The sequence below is a fragment of the Perca fluviatilis genome, chromosome 14 (genome assembly GCF_010015445.1).
Source record: "Perca fluviatilis chromosome 14, GENO_Pfluv_1.0, whole genome shotgun sequence".
In the NCBI taxonomy this organism is placed as follows: domain Eukaryota; kingdom Metazoa; phylum Chordata; class Actinopteri; order Perciformes; family Percidae; genus Perca; species Perca fluviatilis.
The window spans coordinates 16,050,644-16,066,756 of NC_053125.1; the positions used below are offsets into that span (position 1 = coordinate 16,050,644).

General features: G+C 41.9%; 2 protein-coding genes across 2 annotated transcripts in view; both read left to right on the top strand.

Annotated features, from left to right (window-relative positions):
- The window catches only part of agfg2 (ArfGAP with FG repeats 2), a 15,657-nt gene extending 4,067 nt beyond the window's left edge, over positions 1-11,590 (top strand). The window contains exons 5-15 of the mRNA XM_039821847.1: positions 274-394; positions 504-608; positions 1,225-1,257; positions 3,413-3,670; positions 4,858-4,930; positions 5,077-5,120; positions 5,333-5,437; positions 9,903-10,022; positions 10,991-11,061; positions 11,220-11,319; positions 11,553-11,590. Coding sequence (XP_039677781.1) covers positions 274-394; positions 504-608; positions 1,225-1,257; positions 3,413-3,670; positions 4,858-4,930; positions 5,077-5,120; positions 5,333-5,437; positions 9,903-10,022; positions 10,991-11,061; positions 11,220-11,319; positions 11,553-11,590 — 1,068 coding nt within the window. The remainder of the gene's footprint in view (positions 1-273; positions 395-503; positions 609-1,224; positions 1,258-3,412; positions 3,671-4,857; positions 4,931-5,076; positions 5,121-5,332; positions 5,438-9,902; positions 10,023-10,990; positions 11,062-11,219; positions 11,320-11,552) is intronic.
- A 2,149-nt stretch (positions 11,591-13,739) lies between these two features.
- Positions 13,740-16,113, top strand: part of si:ch73-335l21.1 (insulin receptor substrate 1-B) — a 45,218-nt gene continuing 42,844 nt past the window's right edge. The window contains 1 exon segment of the mRNA XM_039822505.1: positions 13,740-14,595. Within this exon segment, the coding sequence (XP_039678439.1) occupies positions 14,247-14,595 (349 nt within the window). The 5' untranslated portion in view covers positions 13,740-14,246.

Genomic DNA, 16,113 nt, shown 5'->3' on the forward strand with positions numbered 1-16,113 from the left:
GTGTAATGGATTAAGAGAGTCTCAAGACTTTTAAAAAGATAAAGAGGATAGAAAGGGAGGAAACGACCTGAATTTGCTCCCACACTGTGGCAGAGAGACAGAGACTGATGGGTCGGACAGTGAGAGGGCTAGGTAGCCTCGACAGGTAGCCTGGACATCAAAGCCGCTGCTTATGAATTATTGAGAAAGCATGAAAGAGACTCACTTCTTCTGCCTTTGTGTCTTTCTCTCTACCTCCCATCTGCTTCTGTCTCCCCACCTCTTGTCCGCCAGTCTCAGTCCCAGCTGCCGTCATGGGATCGAGCTCCTGCGATCTCGCCCGCCGACATGCGGACGGACGTGTTCACCGCTCGGCCATCGCGCTCCCAAAGCTTCAGAGACCCCTCTCTGAAAGGTTGGAGGTTGATCTTCATCACGGGAGTTGACATTTTTGGACCGAATGTGATCGATCCCTTCACCCATTTGTCCTTTTCTTTTATCTGTTGTCTCTCTCTCTGATGTAGATCCCTCCCTGTGCGGGATAGAGAGACAGCGGCCAGGCTCTATGTCGTCGGCGCTGGGAGCTCAGAGCCACGTCCCCTCCTTCCCCGCCCTCCCGCGGCCCTCAGGTGTGTCCCCCCCAATGAACCCCTTGTTTTCGATTCCATCTTGATCTCAGTCAAGCTCACACATCCAAATTCCACATAAATCAATAGATATGTAATATAGTACAAAGGAAAAGGACCAACAAAAAAAACTACAGGAAAGAGTGTACCTGTTGTCATCCACCTTAATGTTGTATAATGAATATTACATGGATTGCTACTATAAATAGAAACTACAGTATATTCTATTCTGTGGGTGTCTAGCTATAAAGTCTGCCAGTGCATAGTGTCATCGTGTTGTCCAGAACATGCAGAATGTTTTCACCGATTCTGGCTGACTTAATGCCTCTTTGGGAAGGACAAAGAGAGACTCAGCCTGCAGTCATAGTTTTCATTTTACCATATCGTGTGGGTTTAAAACGGCTCCATGTCATCATCTTAGCACACTGGATTGCTTTTCATGAATAGCAATATTCAACAGGCTGCTCAGCTGGCCAAGAGTGACAGCAGGGACGACAACAGTTTCATACAACGTCAGTGACAAACTCTCTTTCTCCACTCCTCCCTTAACTTATCCCTCTCTCTTTTTTCTGTCTTCTGTCTGTCTTGTCTCACTCTCCTCTCTTTCCCGACAACGTAGCCAGTAGCTCTTTCAAAAACCACTTCACTTTAGGTAAGAGTCTTACCTCGGTTGGTGCTGCGTCTTACGGTAAGACGCAGCACCAACCGATGCGTTTGAATGTGTGCTGAATGGCTGAGATCAATAAGCTCTTCCTTGCTGTATCGTTCCTAATAAATGGCCAGTCTGTAGGCCACGCTGGAATGCCACGCCTCGACATGCATGTGAATTTAGCTTCATTTTAAAATCACACTTTGAGAGAAGAAGCAGCACTTTAAATTCAGCAGCCCAAGTCACGGCTGGCCAGTGTCACATGCTGGAATTGCGGTCGATATTTGACTTCATCAGTCAGGTTTCCTACTACAAAGCCAGATGTGGAGGGTCAAGGAGACACACACACACACACACACACACACACACGCAATGTTCCCTCGGAGGAAAAGGAACAAGTTTAAAGTAATGCTATTTTTAGGCCGTGGCTGCTGCTGCTCCCGTCAGCAGAAGGCGGCTGATATTTCGCACCACGTTGGCGTTGGAGCATTTAAAGACTATGTAGGACACAGCTGTAATCCCACGATACACACTCTCATGCCAAACAAGTATTCCAGGAAGTTAAGGTATGTTTGCACAGATAGGCCCCATCTTGAGCCCTACAGTAGTATATGATCACATCCCAAAAACATGCAGCTTGACTTGCTTTATATCTTCATAAAATCTAAATCAAGTCTGGTCTGGTTTCTGTCACTGACTCCTCCGCTGACAGAGGAAGACAAGCTGGATAAAAAAAAAAAAAAATAATAATAATACATTTTCATTTGTATCCTCATGCTAGCATTTTTTGGGCTGATCCCAGCATGCTTTGTGACTAATGTTTGTAGAAAGCTTGCTACCTGCAAAGACGTTAATTTCCTGCCTTTGTTAACGTCTAACAATTGTATTCTGTCGTCGGTGCTTTGAAAACTATCCCAGAAATTGTTGGCTCGCTGCTGTGCCTTTCTGTTTTTTGTTGTCAATGCTTAACTGTGATTACAGCACATGCTAATCCTGCATTTGACAAGCCTCATGGCCATGGTAAAATAGCATGAGAACAATTGCTTTGCTTCATGACTCTTTTCGTCATATTGGTCCATATGAATAATAATATCATTTCTACGTTGGTATATAACGTGTGCTACCATATTATCCGATTCATGTCCATGAATTGATCTGGATTTAGCATGATAAACAATTTAAATAGTATTCCTTAATTAGTGTCAGTCCTTGGACAAAACAATCTCACCTCAAGGTCCATTTAGTAGTTGTTAAGTACTTTTCGACCGTATCAAATAATCCTCTTTAGGAGATGGAGTTTGCAGATGTCATGGAATTGTAGATTTTACATTTTTACGTACTTTAAAGCAACACGAAAAAACTTTTCCTGCTTCGGTCCCCTTACAGGTTGGAAGAGGATTTGTCCAGTTCATTCGAATTACAGATCGCTACCCGATCTGGCAAACTTGCAAAATGTAATGGACAATTCCTCTTCCAACCTGTAGGGGGACCGAAGCGGGAAAAGTTCTTTAGTGTTGCTTTAAAGGTGCTGTAGGTAGGATTGCGAAGATCCAGGACTTATCCAAAACATTTGAACATCAACAACTCCTCAGTTCTTCCCCCCTTTGTGCTAAAGCCCAAAACGGTTTCCTAAGCCCCTCCCCCCACAAGGGAGAATTAATGCGTGTGATTGACACGCAGTTAGACACCCCCCTCTGGCCCTGATTGGTGCATCTGAACAGGGAGCTGTGGCTTTTTGCAAAATCGCACTACAGGCTGTAGGTGGTGCCAGAGGAGCTGGATTTTTTTTTTTTCAATGACCTGCTTCATGTAGTTCTACTGCAACATAGGGTCAATTTCAGCAAATATGACAAAAAGTTAGTTTTATAAGTCTTACCTACTGCACCTTTAAGGACTTGTCGTCCGTGTTGCCTTGAAAACAGAGGCAATAAAAAGTCATGTAAAGTCACTTGATATAATTATATTATTTTACCTCTTCATGGCATAACGAAGGTTAAGGCTAAGTTTTTTCTCAGCCCTAGGCTCAATTATACTTTATAATAACCTGTAGAATAAGTTGTGGTTTTAAAAAATCCAAATTGTGAATTGCAGAGGACTTGCACCAGCTCTCATCCTCTGTCTTTGCACTGAAGCTCAGTCTGGTTGTCTCGCTCTCAAGGTCGCACAGTATCGGCCTCGGGGACTTCGGGGCCCTTCAGGGCCTTCCCCAAGTCTCTCAGCGTGGACTTTGGAGGTTTGAACCATGCTCAGCAGCAGCAGCAGCAGCAGCAGCAGCCTCTGCCCCAGTCTCTGTCCCAGCAGCAGCCTGGAAGTGCCAGCCAGACGACACAGCCTGTCGGCAGCTCCAACGCCCAGGACAGATACGCTGCCGTATCACATCTGGACAGTGTCTTCTGTGACACATCAACGGTCGCAGGTAGGAAACATTTTGAGTGCTTGAATGCTTGTAATGTTCATCTTAAGTTTCTTTTATATCTGTATGTTGATTTGTTGGATATTCAGCTAATAGAGGCAGAAGCTTTATACTTCTACTCCAGTACAGTGCCACCCTACATTTATTTGACAGGTAATATAGTATAGTTGCTTAGTTACTTTTAAGATTTGAGATATGAAAACGCATGTTCAGCTTATAAAATACAACACAGTGTTAAAAGATTTAAGCTGCGGCTTCAGCCTTTTTGCCTTTTTACCCCCTATGTAAAAGCAGTGTCCAGTTGGGGCCAGAACCCCAATCTTAATCTTCCGAGATGGTTTGACTCCCAAAAAAGTGAATATATTTCACAATATTCAAATATACACAAAAAAGCAGAGATTAGAGAAAAGTCCAAATAAATCAATACCTATTTCTGTAGCAAAAGCTGTTTTTTTCTTCTTTTCCAGGGTCCATTTTTCTCTGTATTTTTAAGCACATTTTGCTGTTAATTCTTATGTACTTTAGCTTTAAGTGTGTGCGTAAGTGTTTTTACATAGTTGTACTGGCACTTTCACTGCAGTAAAGGACCAGAGTAGTTCTTCCACAACTAGGTAATGTATAGATAGTGATGCCGAGGGAGAGTTAGTGTGCACGTGATGCAGATGGTCACGGCAAGCTGCGTAACACCCTTACTCCAAACGCCAAGGCTTTTGGCAGCTGAATTACGCTCATTGTGTTTGCTCCAGATCGTGCACAGATCTGATTTTAAAGGACCGTGTACGTTTTTAAAATCTGCTGCATTTGTCTAATAACCAAGGCGGCGGTTCAATTGCACAGGATTCATGTGAGGAGCCCTCCAGCTTCCTACATTACGCTTTGTTGTTTTCCACCTTCATCACAGCCTCCCTTGCCTGGCAGTGTAAGGAGGTTATTGATTTTCTCTCTCCCCTTTCACTTTGATTCATATCAAGGGTGAACACAAATATTCTATTCAGAGGATTTGTGAAGCTTTTGTTCATCTGATGACTTAAATGCTTACGATCAACTGTTGGAGCTTTTTGTGCGATTTGTTTTTACTCACATTTCAAGATAATAGTAGCACTTGATCTCTCGAATTAGCGCTCGTTAGAGCCCTGAGGTGACGAGTCGTGGTGTGTGTGTGTGTGTGTGTGTGAAATGCTTGTTTGCAGTTCCACCTGGTGGCCCTCCGCAGTACAACGCCATCTTCGGCAGCAGGCTCTCGTCCAGCTCTACTCCTGCCAGGTAGAGAGAAAAAAACCCCCACCAGTTTTGTCAAATCAGCTTTTGTTTGATGTGACTGATTTTTTCTTCTTCTTTCATTTCCTGCATGTGGAGCCCTTTTAAAGGTAACATTCTGATCAATCCTCCATTTTTCTACTTTTCCCCAGTTCCCCCGGTGTCGATACGGTCTCCAGCTCCCAAACTTTTGCAAGTAGGTACCGAGCATGCACTGCATTGACCCCTCCTGCGCTGTATTTACATTCAGCTCCAGCTTCATCTTTAAAGCTGCACAACACCTCTAAATAGGATACATCAATGCGACTCAGAGCAGTGTTGACTTGAATAGACAGGAATGTACCCTGTCAACCCCACACACTGTTAATTATCTCCCTGTCTCTTCTAACCCCCCACCCTGTGTCTCAGATTTCCCCAACCCATTCAGCTCCAGCTCCAGTTCCATCTCCAGCTCTGCTTCCCAGCAGCCCATTGCGCTCTCCCCCAGTAACCCCTTCAGCAACGCATCAGGAGGTGAGACTCATTCACTCGTTCAAGGTCCTTCAGACGTAACTCTGCTACTCACCTCTTTACGTCGCATTGTTTCTTTAGGACTTCTAACCATGTTTTGAAAAGATGATGAGGAATATGGTGAATATATCCTCCAAAGGTTGTGTTTCAGAGAAAGGCTTCACTTTACTTTCCAGAATTACATAATCCATATTCTGTATGTTACATTACATTACATGTCATTTAGCTGACGCTTTTATCCAAAGCGACTCACAGTTGCGTTTACTCCGTAACTGGAGCAACTAGGAGTTAAGCGTCTTGCTCAGGGACACATTGGTTGATGTATCGCAGTGGGAATTGAACCCAGATCTCCCACATCAAAGGCATGTGTCATATCCACTGTGCCATCACCACCACCTATGTAGAAGGAGTCCTTCTAAGGACTTCTTCTTCTTCTTCTTCTTCTTCTTCTTCTTAAGAAATCGATTATTCTATCCAAAAAAAGTCTAAGGATCTTACAGTAAGAGTTAGCCTTTCATCAACTGTTTAGAGGTTAAAGGAAAAGCATGAAGTTTTATATTTTATTTAGAGTTGAAGCAGTTATTTGCTTAAGATGAGTCAATCGTCAGTAAATTAAATGGCGATAATTTGGATAAAAGATTTGTTAATTCACTGGCTTGATCAAGAAAATATGGCAAATGTTCGCTGGTTTCAGCTTTTCACATGTGAAGCATTGCTGCTTTTCTGTGTTATATATTATTTTAAATTGAATATCTCGTTTGGACAAAAGAAGTGGGACAGTGAAAGACCTCTTCTTGGGGCTGTCAGAATTTTCATTGCTGTTTTTTCACTATTTAAAAAAAAAAACTTTTTATAGATCAAATGATTAATTGAAAAGAATATGGATAAATTAATTGACTATTAAGATAATCATTGGTTGCAGCCCTACTCTCTTTTTACTCTCAATTTGAACTATGATTATTGATTTGTGACCAATTATGTGTAATGTTTTGGTAAAAGGCATGGTAAAATCATGCACACAATGATGCAGTTATTTTCCAAAAAAGCCGGAAAGAGAGATGTCCTTAATGCTATGGAGCTGAATAAAACACACTTTAATACTTCTAAAATAGTATTTCCTAATAAACACATACACACACACACACACACACACACACACACACACATTGGATAATTCCTCTGAGGAATAAATGTGTGAAGAGCACAAAAATAAAAAAGATTAAAGGTCCAGTGTGTAACGTGTTTAGTTCAAAATCTGTGTTGCCGTTCACAAACTTGTCCTTTTTCATGAATATTTACAACCACCATCAATTCCAAGTATTCTTAGTTTACATTTGCATTTGCATGAACTGGGGTAGTATTCATGAAAAGTTCCAGTCTGGTTTCAAGCCTCGTCACAGTACTGAAACTGCCCTTCTAAGAGTCTACAACGACCTTCTCTTAGCGGTCGACTCAGGAAACTCCGCTGTTTTAGTGCTTTTAGACTTGACTGCGGCCTTTGACACTGTTAACCACTCTATTCTTTTATCCCGACTCAAACAAAGTGTTGGCATTACGGGCATTGCCTTAAAATGGTTTGAATCCTACTTGACAGATAGGAGTTTTTCAGTCCACATTGGTAACTGCTCTTCATCTGCTGCCCCTCTTTCCTGTGGGGTCCCCAAGGTTCCATTTTGGGACCCATGCTATTTTCTTTGTACGTGCTGCCCTTAGGGTCCATTTTAAAAAACACAACATTTCTTTCCATTGTTTTGCAGATGATGTACAAATCTATTTGCCCGTAACAAACAATGAGAAGGACACTATCCAGCCGTGTTAAACGCTTGTGTGATCTCAAAATATGGTTGGATCAGAATTTTCTCTGTCTTAATGACAATAAAGAGCGTGGTTGTGTTTGGTCGTGCTGAACATTTCAGTGCCTGTGTAGATGCTCTTGGTACTTTAGGTTCCCAAATTCATCCTTTTACCAGAAATCTGGGAGTGATTTTTGACAGTGCTTTTAAATTTGACAAACAGATTAGTTCTGTTGTTAAACCACTTCTTCCAGTTGAGACTTTTGGCTAAGGTCAAGCCTTACCTGCAACGCAAAGACTTTGAGAGAGTCATACATGCATTTATTACGTCCCGTTTGGACTACTGTAACTCACTGTATGTTGGATTGGATCAGTCATCCCTTTGTCGGTTACAGTTAGTTCAGAACGCAAACGCGGGCTCGACTTTTAACTTTTACCGGGACTAAAAACCTGACCATATTACACACCGGTTTGTCGCGCTCCGCTCACTGGTTTCCTTTGTTTGTTTCAGGATTGAATTTAAAATTGTATTAATTGTTTTTAAGATCTTAAATGGGTTCTCGCCGTCTTACTTATCAGAGCTCTTACATGTCCACACGCCTGTCAGAGCACTGAGGTCGTCCAATCAGATGCTCCTCGATGTGCCCAGATCCAGGTTAAAAACCAAAGGTGACCGAGCCTTTTCAGTGGCTGCTCCAAACCTCTGGAATAGTTTACCCATTCATGTAAGAACAGCTCGGACCATTGGAACGTTCAAGTCCTTGCTTAAGACCCATTACTACGCATTGGCTTTTAATTCAAGTTGAGCTTTGATATCTTGACATTATTGACATTATTCTTTTTCTACTGTTGTATATTGTGCCTTGTTTGTGTTTATTGTTTCGTTGCTTTTGGAGCATGTTAAGCACTTTGGTCAACTGAGGTTGTTTTTAAACGTGCTATATAAATAAAATTGAACTGAACTGAACTGAACTAGACGCTCCATATTCGTGTGCCATCTTAAAATACGTTAGCCGGTAAGGGACATACAGGACATACTGCTCCGCCTTTCGCGTTTTCGCTGTCACATGGTAAACTCACAGGTGCGGCTAATGCTGCTAATGGGTATCGTAGCTTCCAGGCCCTGGCAAATTTGAAGAAGGAAACATGGAGGACCACACGTATTCAAAATCCAAATTTCAGGAACAGGAGTCTTCTTCTTCGCCCAGAAAAAGGAAAAAGGATATTGAAAAGAGCAAGAGAGCGGCGTCATCAGAAAAAAAGCGTGAAGGCCACCGTAGCTGTAATACATACTTTGAACTGCGTGGTGCGAGAGAGTTGATTGCGATATACGATCTCAATGCTAGATGGGAGAAATTCCCACACACTGGACCTTTAAAATTCAAACAATGCATGTTGTAATGATTTCCTTGGACGTTTCCTGGGCAGAAAAAGAAAAGAAAACTTTCTGAGGGTAAAAGTTCTGAGACAGTTCCATTTGAGTTTTGTTAGCTGTGCTGAGTTCATGAGCATTTGTTAATTTCCTTCAAAGACTCAATTTAAAGCCAAGCAAATATTCATTATTTCTTATTGGAAACTTTATTCTTCATTTTGGTTTAGTTGTAGCCTTTTTGTGCTGCTGACCTGCTCTGCACTGACTAAACACTCAGCCATTACTAAGAAACTAACAAATAGAAAGCATACAATAGATAGAGTACTATAGAATAGGATTTTCCAAAAGAAACAATAAAACAAGATAGATAGATAGATAGATAGATAGATAGATACAGTACAGGCCAAAAGTTTGGACACAACTTCTCATTCAATGTGTTTCTTTATTTTTTCTTTATATTATATATGTACTTAACAAAAAAGTGTGAAATAACTGAAAACATTTTTGATAACTCTGCAAACCCTTGGTGTTCTCTCAATGAGCTTCATGAGGTAGTCACCTGAAATGGTTTTCACTTCACAGGTGTGCCCTGTCAGGGTTAATTAGTGGAATTTTTTCCCTTATTAATAAAAAAAGCAAAGGGTGGCTACTTTGAAGAATCTAAAATATAAGACATGTTTTCAGTTATTTCACACTTTTTTGTTAAGTACATAATTCCATATGTGTTCATTCATAGTTTTGATGCTTTCAGTGAGAATCTACAATGTAAATAGTCATAAAAAATAAAAGGAAAAGCATTGAATGAGAAAGTGTGTCCAAACTTTTGGCCTGTACTGTAGATTTTTATCAATCCCAAAAATGGGAAATTGCAGTGTTACAGCAGCAAAATATCAAACACACAGCACACATACAGAATATACATGAAATAATAGGATACAATATATATGAAATAATAAATAGGATAGAATACAAGAACAAGATATAGGTAACATATAATACAACATAACATAACATACGCAGCAATCACACGTAATTTGTTATTATTCTACTTTATTATGTGAACTACAGCTTCGATATTAGAACTCTTCTATTCTTGCAGCTCCATTTTCCCGTATTCACCAATATCATTTGACCAGTCGGATAGCTCATTACTTTGCCTCTGAGATTCCATATAAAACACAGAAGTTAACAGGACAAGGGCTCTCTGTGATTGGTTTTACTTTAAAGCCAACTAACAATCTTTTTCACATGGACTACTGAGCTGCATCTGATCTGGCCGTGTGTGGCTATATCATCTCTCCAGGTGACTCCAGTGCGTTTGTCACCTCGCCCACCTCCGTTTTCCCTACGTCCGCCTCCTTCCCAGCACCCAACACCCAGAGTGCATTTCATCATGAATCAGCCAGCAACCAGGAAGCCAATGGTAACGGTTTATTTTCTTTTTTAGATTATTCTAGGATCATTTTATTTTGTGTGCCGAGGTGGTGTCCAACATTGTGTCTGTGTAATATTCAATTTCTTAAGTTGAGGTTTTGAATTTGTATAATGATCATACTTTTAGTTATAATACATTTGAAAGCATAAAATGGACCTCAGGCTCATCTACGTCACATGCAGACCCCCTAACCCTGCTTTCTATAGCTAAGAGATCTTTTAACTTTTGGTTCCAGTTTTTTCTTCAAATAAGGTTCTACACTATTTATACTATACGTGTATGATATATTTTTAATTTCGGTTCATGCCATACATCAACAAACCATCTTTTCCGATACAGTTTGTGCTGAAGAAATAACCACACAAAAAAAAAAAAAAAAAAAAAACACAAAAAACTTTAAAACCCCCACACCACACACACACACACACACACACACACACACACACACACACAACACACACACACACACACACACACAAGTCTGTATTACTATCTTTGTGGGGACATATAATTGACATAATGCGCATTCCCTAGCCCCTTACCTACCCCTTAACCATCCCAACTAAATGCCTAACCTTAACCCTTAACCAACCTAAACCACAAACATAACCTAATTCTAACCCTAATCCTAAAACCACTTCTTAACCCTCAAACAGCCCTTTAAACCTCGTGGGGTCCAGCATTTTGGTCCCCACGAGTCTGTGCTGAACCCACAAGTATACTGTAGTCCCCGGTTTTTGGACCCCACCGAATATAGTAAAACAGGTAACAAAAAACACACACACACACACACACACACACACACACACACACACACACACACACACACACACACACACACACACACACACACACACACACACACACACACACACACACACACACTCAGTATAGAGCGCTGCTGCTGTTTTCACACCATTGAACATGTTTTTCTGTCATGTTACTGTGTGTTTCAGGTTTTGCCTCCTTCCCTGCGCCCGACTCTCAGCCTAAAGTCCCTCGGCCCATGTCGGTGAACCCGTTTACGGTGAGTTCACTGCCGTGCAAACAAGTGGCACCAAGTGCACTTCATGGGGGATAAAAGACGGGCTAATTGGTATTTTTTTGCAAGCTCTGTCTTTCTACTAACAGGAAGTGTAGTAAGGTCCTTTTGTTCATTCTCACCCTGCCTCTCTTTTCTTTCAGGGGAATGTTTACCCCAGTCGAGGGACGCGTTCAGAACCCTTTACATCCCCCCCTCTCCTTACTTCACCCAACCCGTACATCTCTGGGAACCGAGGGAGAAGTGAACTTGAGGAGTCGCTGCCATTTCAATGCCTCTGGAGTATTCACCCTCTGAGGGAGGGTTTGACGTCCTCCCTCTCCTCTCTCTATCTCCCCCTCTCTGTCTGTGTTTACGTGTTTGTGGAGGGGAAAAAAAATGTGTGAATGTAATGATGAAATTTGTGGATGTATGAGATTGATCGCCTGCTGTGTTTGTACCACGTGACATTATGTCAAAAGGTGTTTGTGTGCCAGTGGACGCCACCTCAGGGCTCTGTGGGAGTCACGAGTAAACGACGCCTCTATGATTTTTGCAGAAACACACACACACACACACGTATATGACACACACATAAACACACATGCCGCTGCTGCTGCTATTTTGCTTTCATCTCCTGCTTAAAAGTGCAAAAAAAACAGGCCACTGATAAATTCATCAGCGTGGTCTCCTGGTTTAAAAACCATTGAAGTCTTTCAGTTTTCCAAAGGAAGAGTCAGTTGAGACTCTGCATCAGAAGATTCTTTCTACAGATGGTTATAACGGCCTTAACAGCCTCCTGATGCATGTGAATTAGCGTTGAAAGATAAGACGGGCTTTTCTCTGTGATGGGTGTGTGGAACATGTTTGCATTCGTCACTGTTTTTTTTTTCTCAGGTCATCCTTTGAAGGATAATCTATGTTTTCCACTTCCTAGGCTGCATGCGCTTTGAGGGCTAAAAGGAGATTCTACTGAATGTAAAAGCAATTTCAGAATAACTTAAATGTGTATAAAAACTTCATCGCTTTCATTTTTCTGGACCAAAATGTTTCTCGCTTGATATTTTTTTTTTTTTTCATTTGACATGAAGGTGAAGTTCATTTCCCTCATTTTGCCAAAAAGAAAAGAGAGATTCATGTGTCTTTGTAATGACAAGTATTCATGTTCATAAAATCAGTTTGTTGCTTCTTAAGACAGTTTGGCTCTGGGTGTTTCTTTTAGTGGTTAATGTATATGTGTATATTGAGTTCAACGAACCTCTCATAAACAAAAATACAAGCATGAAATTACTTTGAGAATACGTATATTATTAGTTCTTGAACTTGAGAAGCTAGTTTTTTAAGGCTTTAATGAGTTCTTCAAACAGCAGGGGGCGCTTGATATCCACTTTTCTCCGACCTCATTCACAAGGTTACTTTGGGATGCAAATTGCATAACAACATACATAGTGCATAAGCACACAAAGATAGAAACATTTTATAGCTTTCAGAATGACTATTAATAGAACCTTTTAAAAAGATGTATTGTCAATTTAAAGAACTCTAAAACCGCCATATTATTAATATGTCAATTGATGGCATTTCTAACAGACCTGCACCAATGAGAGCTGGAGGTTTCATTGCTCAGCCAGACAGTCGAAACAGATCAAAATCATTGTACTCAAACATAGTGGCATAAATATGGCGTTTTTAAATGCCTCATTTATTCAATTACAGCAGCTTAACCCGCTGTTTGTGCAGCATTTAGGAATCAGTTACTATAAAACGACTGTATTTGATGGTTTCCCTATTAACCTAAATTTAAAATGTTATTAAGCGACCTCGCTGCATTTGATTTATTTCAAAATCTGCATGTCGCTTTAAAAGTTGAGTTCATCTAATACGAATACAGTTAACAGAGGGGGAGTTTTTACAATAAATGGAACAGGGTGGACTCGTGGTCGAGCCAACACTGAAATCTTACTCCACAAACACAGTGGAAGTGTAGCTGCTTTCACGTGCTGTGGGAAATATTGCACGTTGGTTGGGTGACCGTCGAATAAACTTCCAATGTTTAGTGAAGATGCAATAAAAATGCAATACGTTGGAGAATGCACGTTATAGCAGCACAAGAAACTGATACAAATAGAAAAAGAGCCAATTAAAACGAATTTAAACCTGACTTTTCCCCTTTATAGTACAAAATACTGGCATACATTCTACCACATTCACTTATTTGTCTTTTCTTCCAGTAATGTTTAGTATTGTTTATTACGTGTACATTTTTGTTTATTTTTGTTATCATTATGCAGTATCTTACTGTTGATTTCTGTATTATAGTTACCTGTTCATTACGTAACTCAGCTGAACATAGTACTATACATTCATGTATATTACATACCTCTATACATCATATACAAATTACCAGGAACTATAACTGTGTGAGTGATTAGTGTGTGGTCCTGGTTTTTAAGTTTTAGTTCAGTTTTTAGTTAAAAAAAACATTTTTTCTGGTTGTAACAATTCCCCATTTCGCTAAATAAATATGTACTATACCTCTATCTCTATCTACTATTAAATCCGGATAGAGATCACTGGAATGCACGAAAGAAATGATGGTAGCTCAGTTGTCGGAGCTCTGCTGTCAGAGCTCGGGCAGGGTCCGTGAACGCACCGCCGTTCCAGAGTACTAGCACAGCGGTGATTGACAGTCCTGATCCACGGTAGCTGCTCTGCAGCAACAAGACCGGAGCCGAGCAAGGCAGGCAGGGGTGGGGGAACAGAGAGAGACAACAGACTGCAGCCAGCCGGACAGGCTGTGTGCTGTGTAGTAAATGGGATTAAACCGCCCAGACAGCGCTTGGAAACGCTAGCAGCAGTACTTAGTAATAGTAGTAGTAGTGGAGAGTAGTGGGGGAGCTCCGCGCCGAGCTGTACCGCATGTGCTCGCCCGTGTGGAAAACAGAAAAACAACCCAAACAAGAGGAAAACTAACGATAGCTGCAGCCGCCAACCAGCCCCCGGTTCAGGTTCAGTATTCAGTAAACCGACCCCTGCCTCCCCTCTCACATGCCTGCGTTGATGTGGGAGAGAGAGAGAGGGGAGCGGAGCCAGGGGACGTTTGATTTACCTCTCTAAACTTGCAGAAACACTACAAGAAAAATACAACACGAGTTTGTTTTAGTGGAAAATAAAAGAATATATCGCGCGTCATGGAGAGCCAAGCGTGCGACCTCCAGAGCTGCGAGGACGTGCGGAAGAGCGGCTACCTCCGCAAGCAGAAGTCCATGCACCGGCGCTACTTCGTGCTCCGCGCCGCTTCGGAGCGTGGCCCGACCCGCCTGGAGTACTACGAGAGCGAAAAGAAATTCCGCGGCAAGGCCCCCGTCCCGAAGAAAGCGGTGGCGCTGGAGACATGCTTCAACATCAACAAGCGGGCCGACTCCAAGAACAAGCACATGATCGTGCTGTACACCCGGGCCGAGAGTTTCGCCATCGCCGCGGAGAACGAGGCGGACCAGGACGAGTGGTACCAGGCCATGGTGGACCTGCAGTGCAAAAGTAAGTCAAAGACCCTCAGACACTCATGCACGCTCCCGTGCGTGCATGCATGCATGCATGCATACACACACTCAATATTGTATGAAGCTCTGCATGAGAGGAGAAACGTGGCAATGGCTGCATAGCTGAGCAGCAGAAGCGCACTGCAGATCGGGACATGTTTCATCCCAGTGTATTGAGTAATGTGCAGGGATTGTTTAAAAACCATTAGTCAAGTTTACACAGTTTGTGTCTGTTGAGGGTGCACTCCCATTGCCCTATATATTTCAGATTTTAAGCTGGGTGATGTTCATTTTTAAACACTTTAAGGCAGGTCATGGGAGAGAGAGAGAGAGAGAGAGAGAGAGAGAGAGAGTGTGAGAGTGTGAGTGTGAGTGAGTTAACGCGCCTCCTCCCCACCAGTCCTTATCATACATCATACTGGTGTCAGGCTAGATATTTTCTCCCAGTTGCCCTCCATACTTTTTGGGTTTCTCTTTGTGGGCCATCTGTGTGCAGTCGTTGTCTCTTTCCCAATTCAAACAAACCCTGCCCTCTTGTTTACTTTGCATGCTCTTTTTTTTTTTTTGCTGACACTGCAATATTACATCAGGCATTGATTCCATAAGAGGAGAAAAATGTCCATAAAGTAGTGAGAGGGAAGCACATTTGCACCGGACAGGCTCAGTGAGTAGTCATCCACTACACACATTCATATTTTTTACCTGATTGACAATTAATGACTAAGCAGCTTTGCCCCTGTTCCATCAAGCTTCTCCTGCACTGGATTTATCTCATGCTGCAAATGTGCAAATGGCCTTAACTCCCCCTAAAGAATCCCCCATGTAGATTTTTCTCAAACGGTGTGTATCAGCTGCTTGTGTCAACACAGCTGTCAGCAAAAGTGGTGAGCTGGGCAACTTCAAATCACCTGTTCAGCCCTCACTGTGAGAGGCCAGACATAGATGCATGACGCAATCTTAGCAAACATAACTAGAGTTCAAGGTGCCATCGGCCTCCTGCCTCTGTTACATAAAACACCTGAGGAGAGAAAATCACATATTTGACGGCTTTGACATCGCTGTTTTTTTATTTAAAACCACGGGAGAGCAAGTTGTTTAAAGTAAAGACAAATTTGGTTGATTTAGGAGCTCCAGAAAGTTGCATTAGTAACCCCTTGCAGATTTGGAATTGATGTCAACATTGTGGCTCCCCCTTTTGCTTTAGCACAACAGTGTCTGTATGTTTGTGTGTGTGTGGGTACAGCCCACTTCTCCCAAGTATTTGACGAGTGCCTGTGAGACGGGAAAGTGAATAGACAGATGTTGGAGCCTAAGGAATTGTAGGAAACTTTACAGCCTTTTTAGAACAAAAAATGTCACTAAAGCGCAAATGTTCAAATCCACTGTTACTTAGTGTTTTGTGTATAAAGGTCAGACGCACAGAAATCCTGCAGCTCGGCAGGTAAGTGCGCTCGGCCTTCCAAGGAAACCAGACAAGCAGCTGGCTCAAGCATCATCATGCCGTCGCTGCCATGTG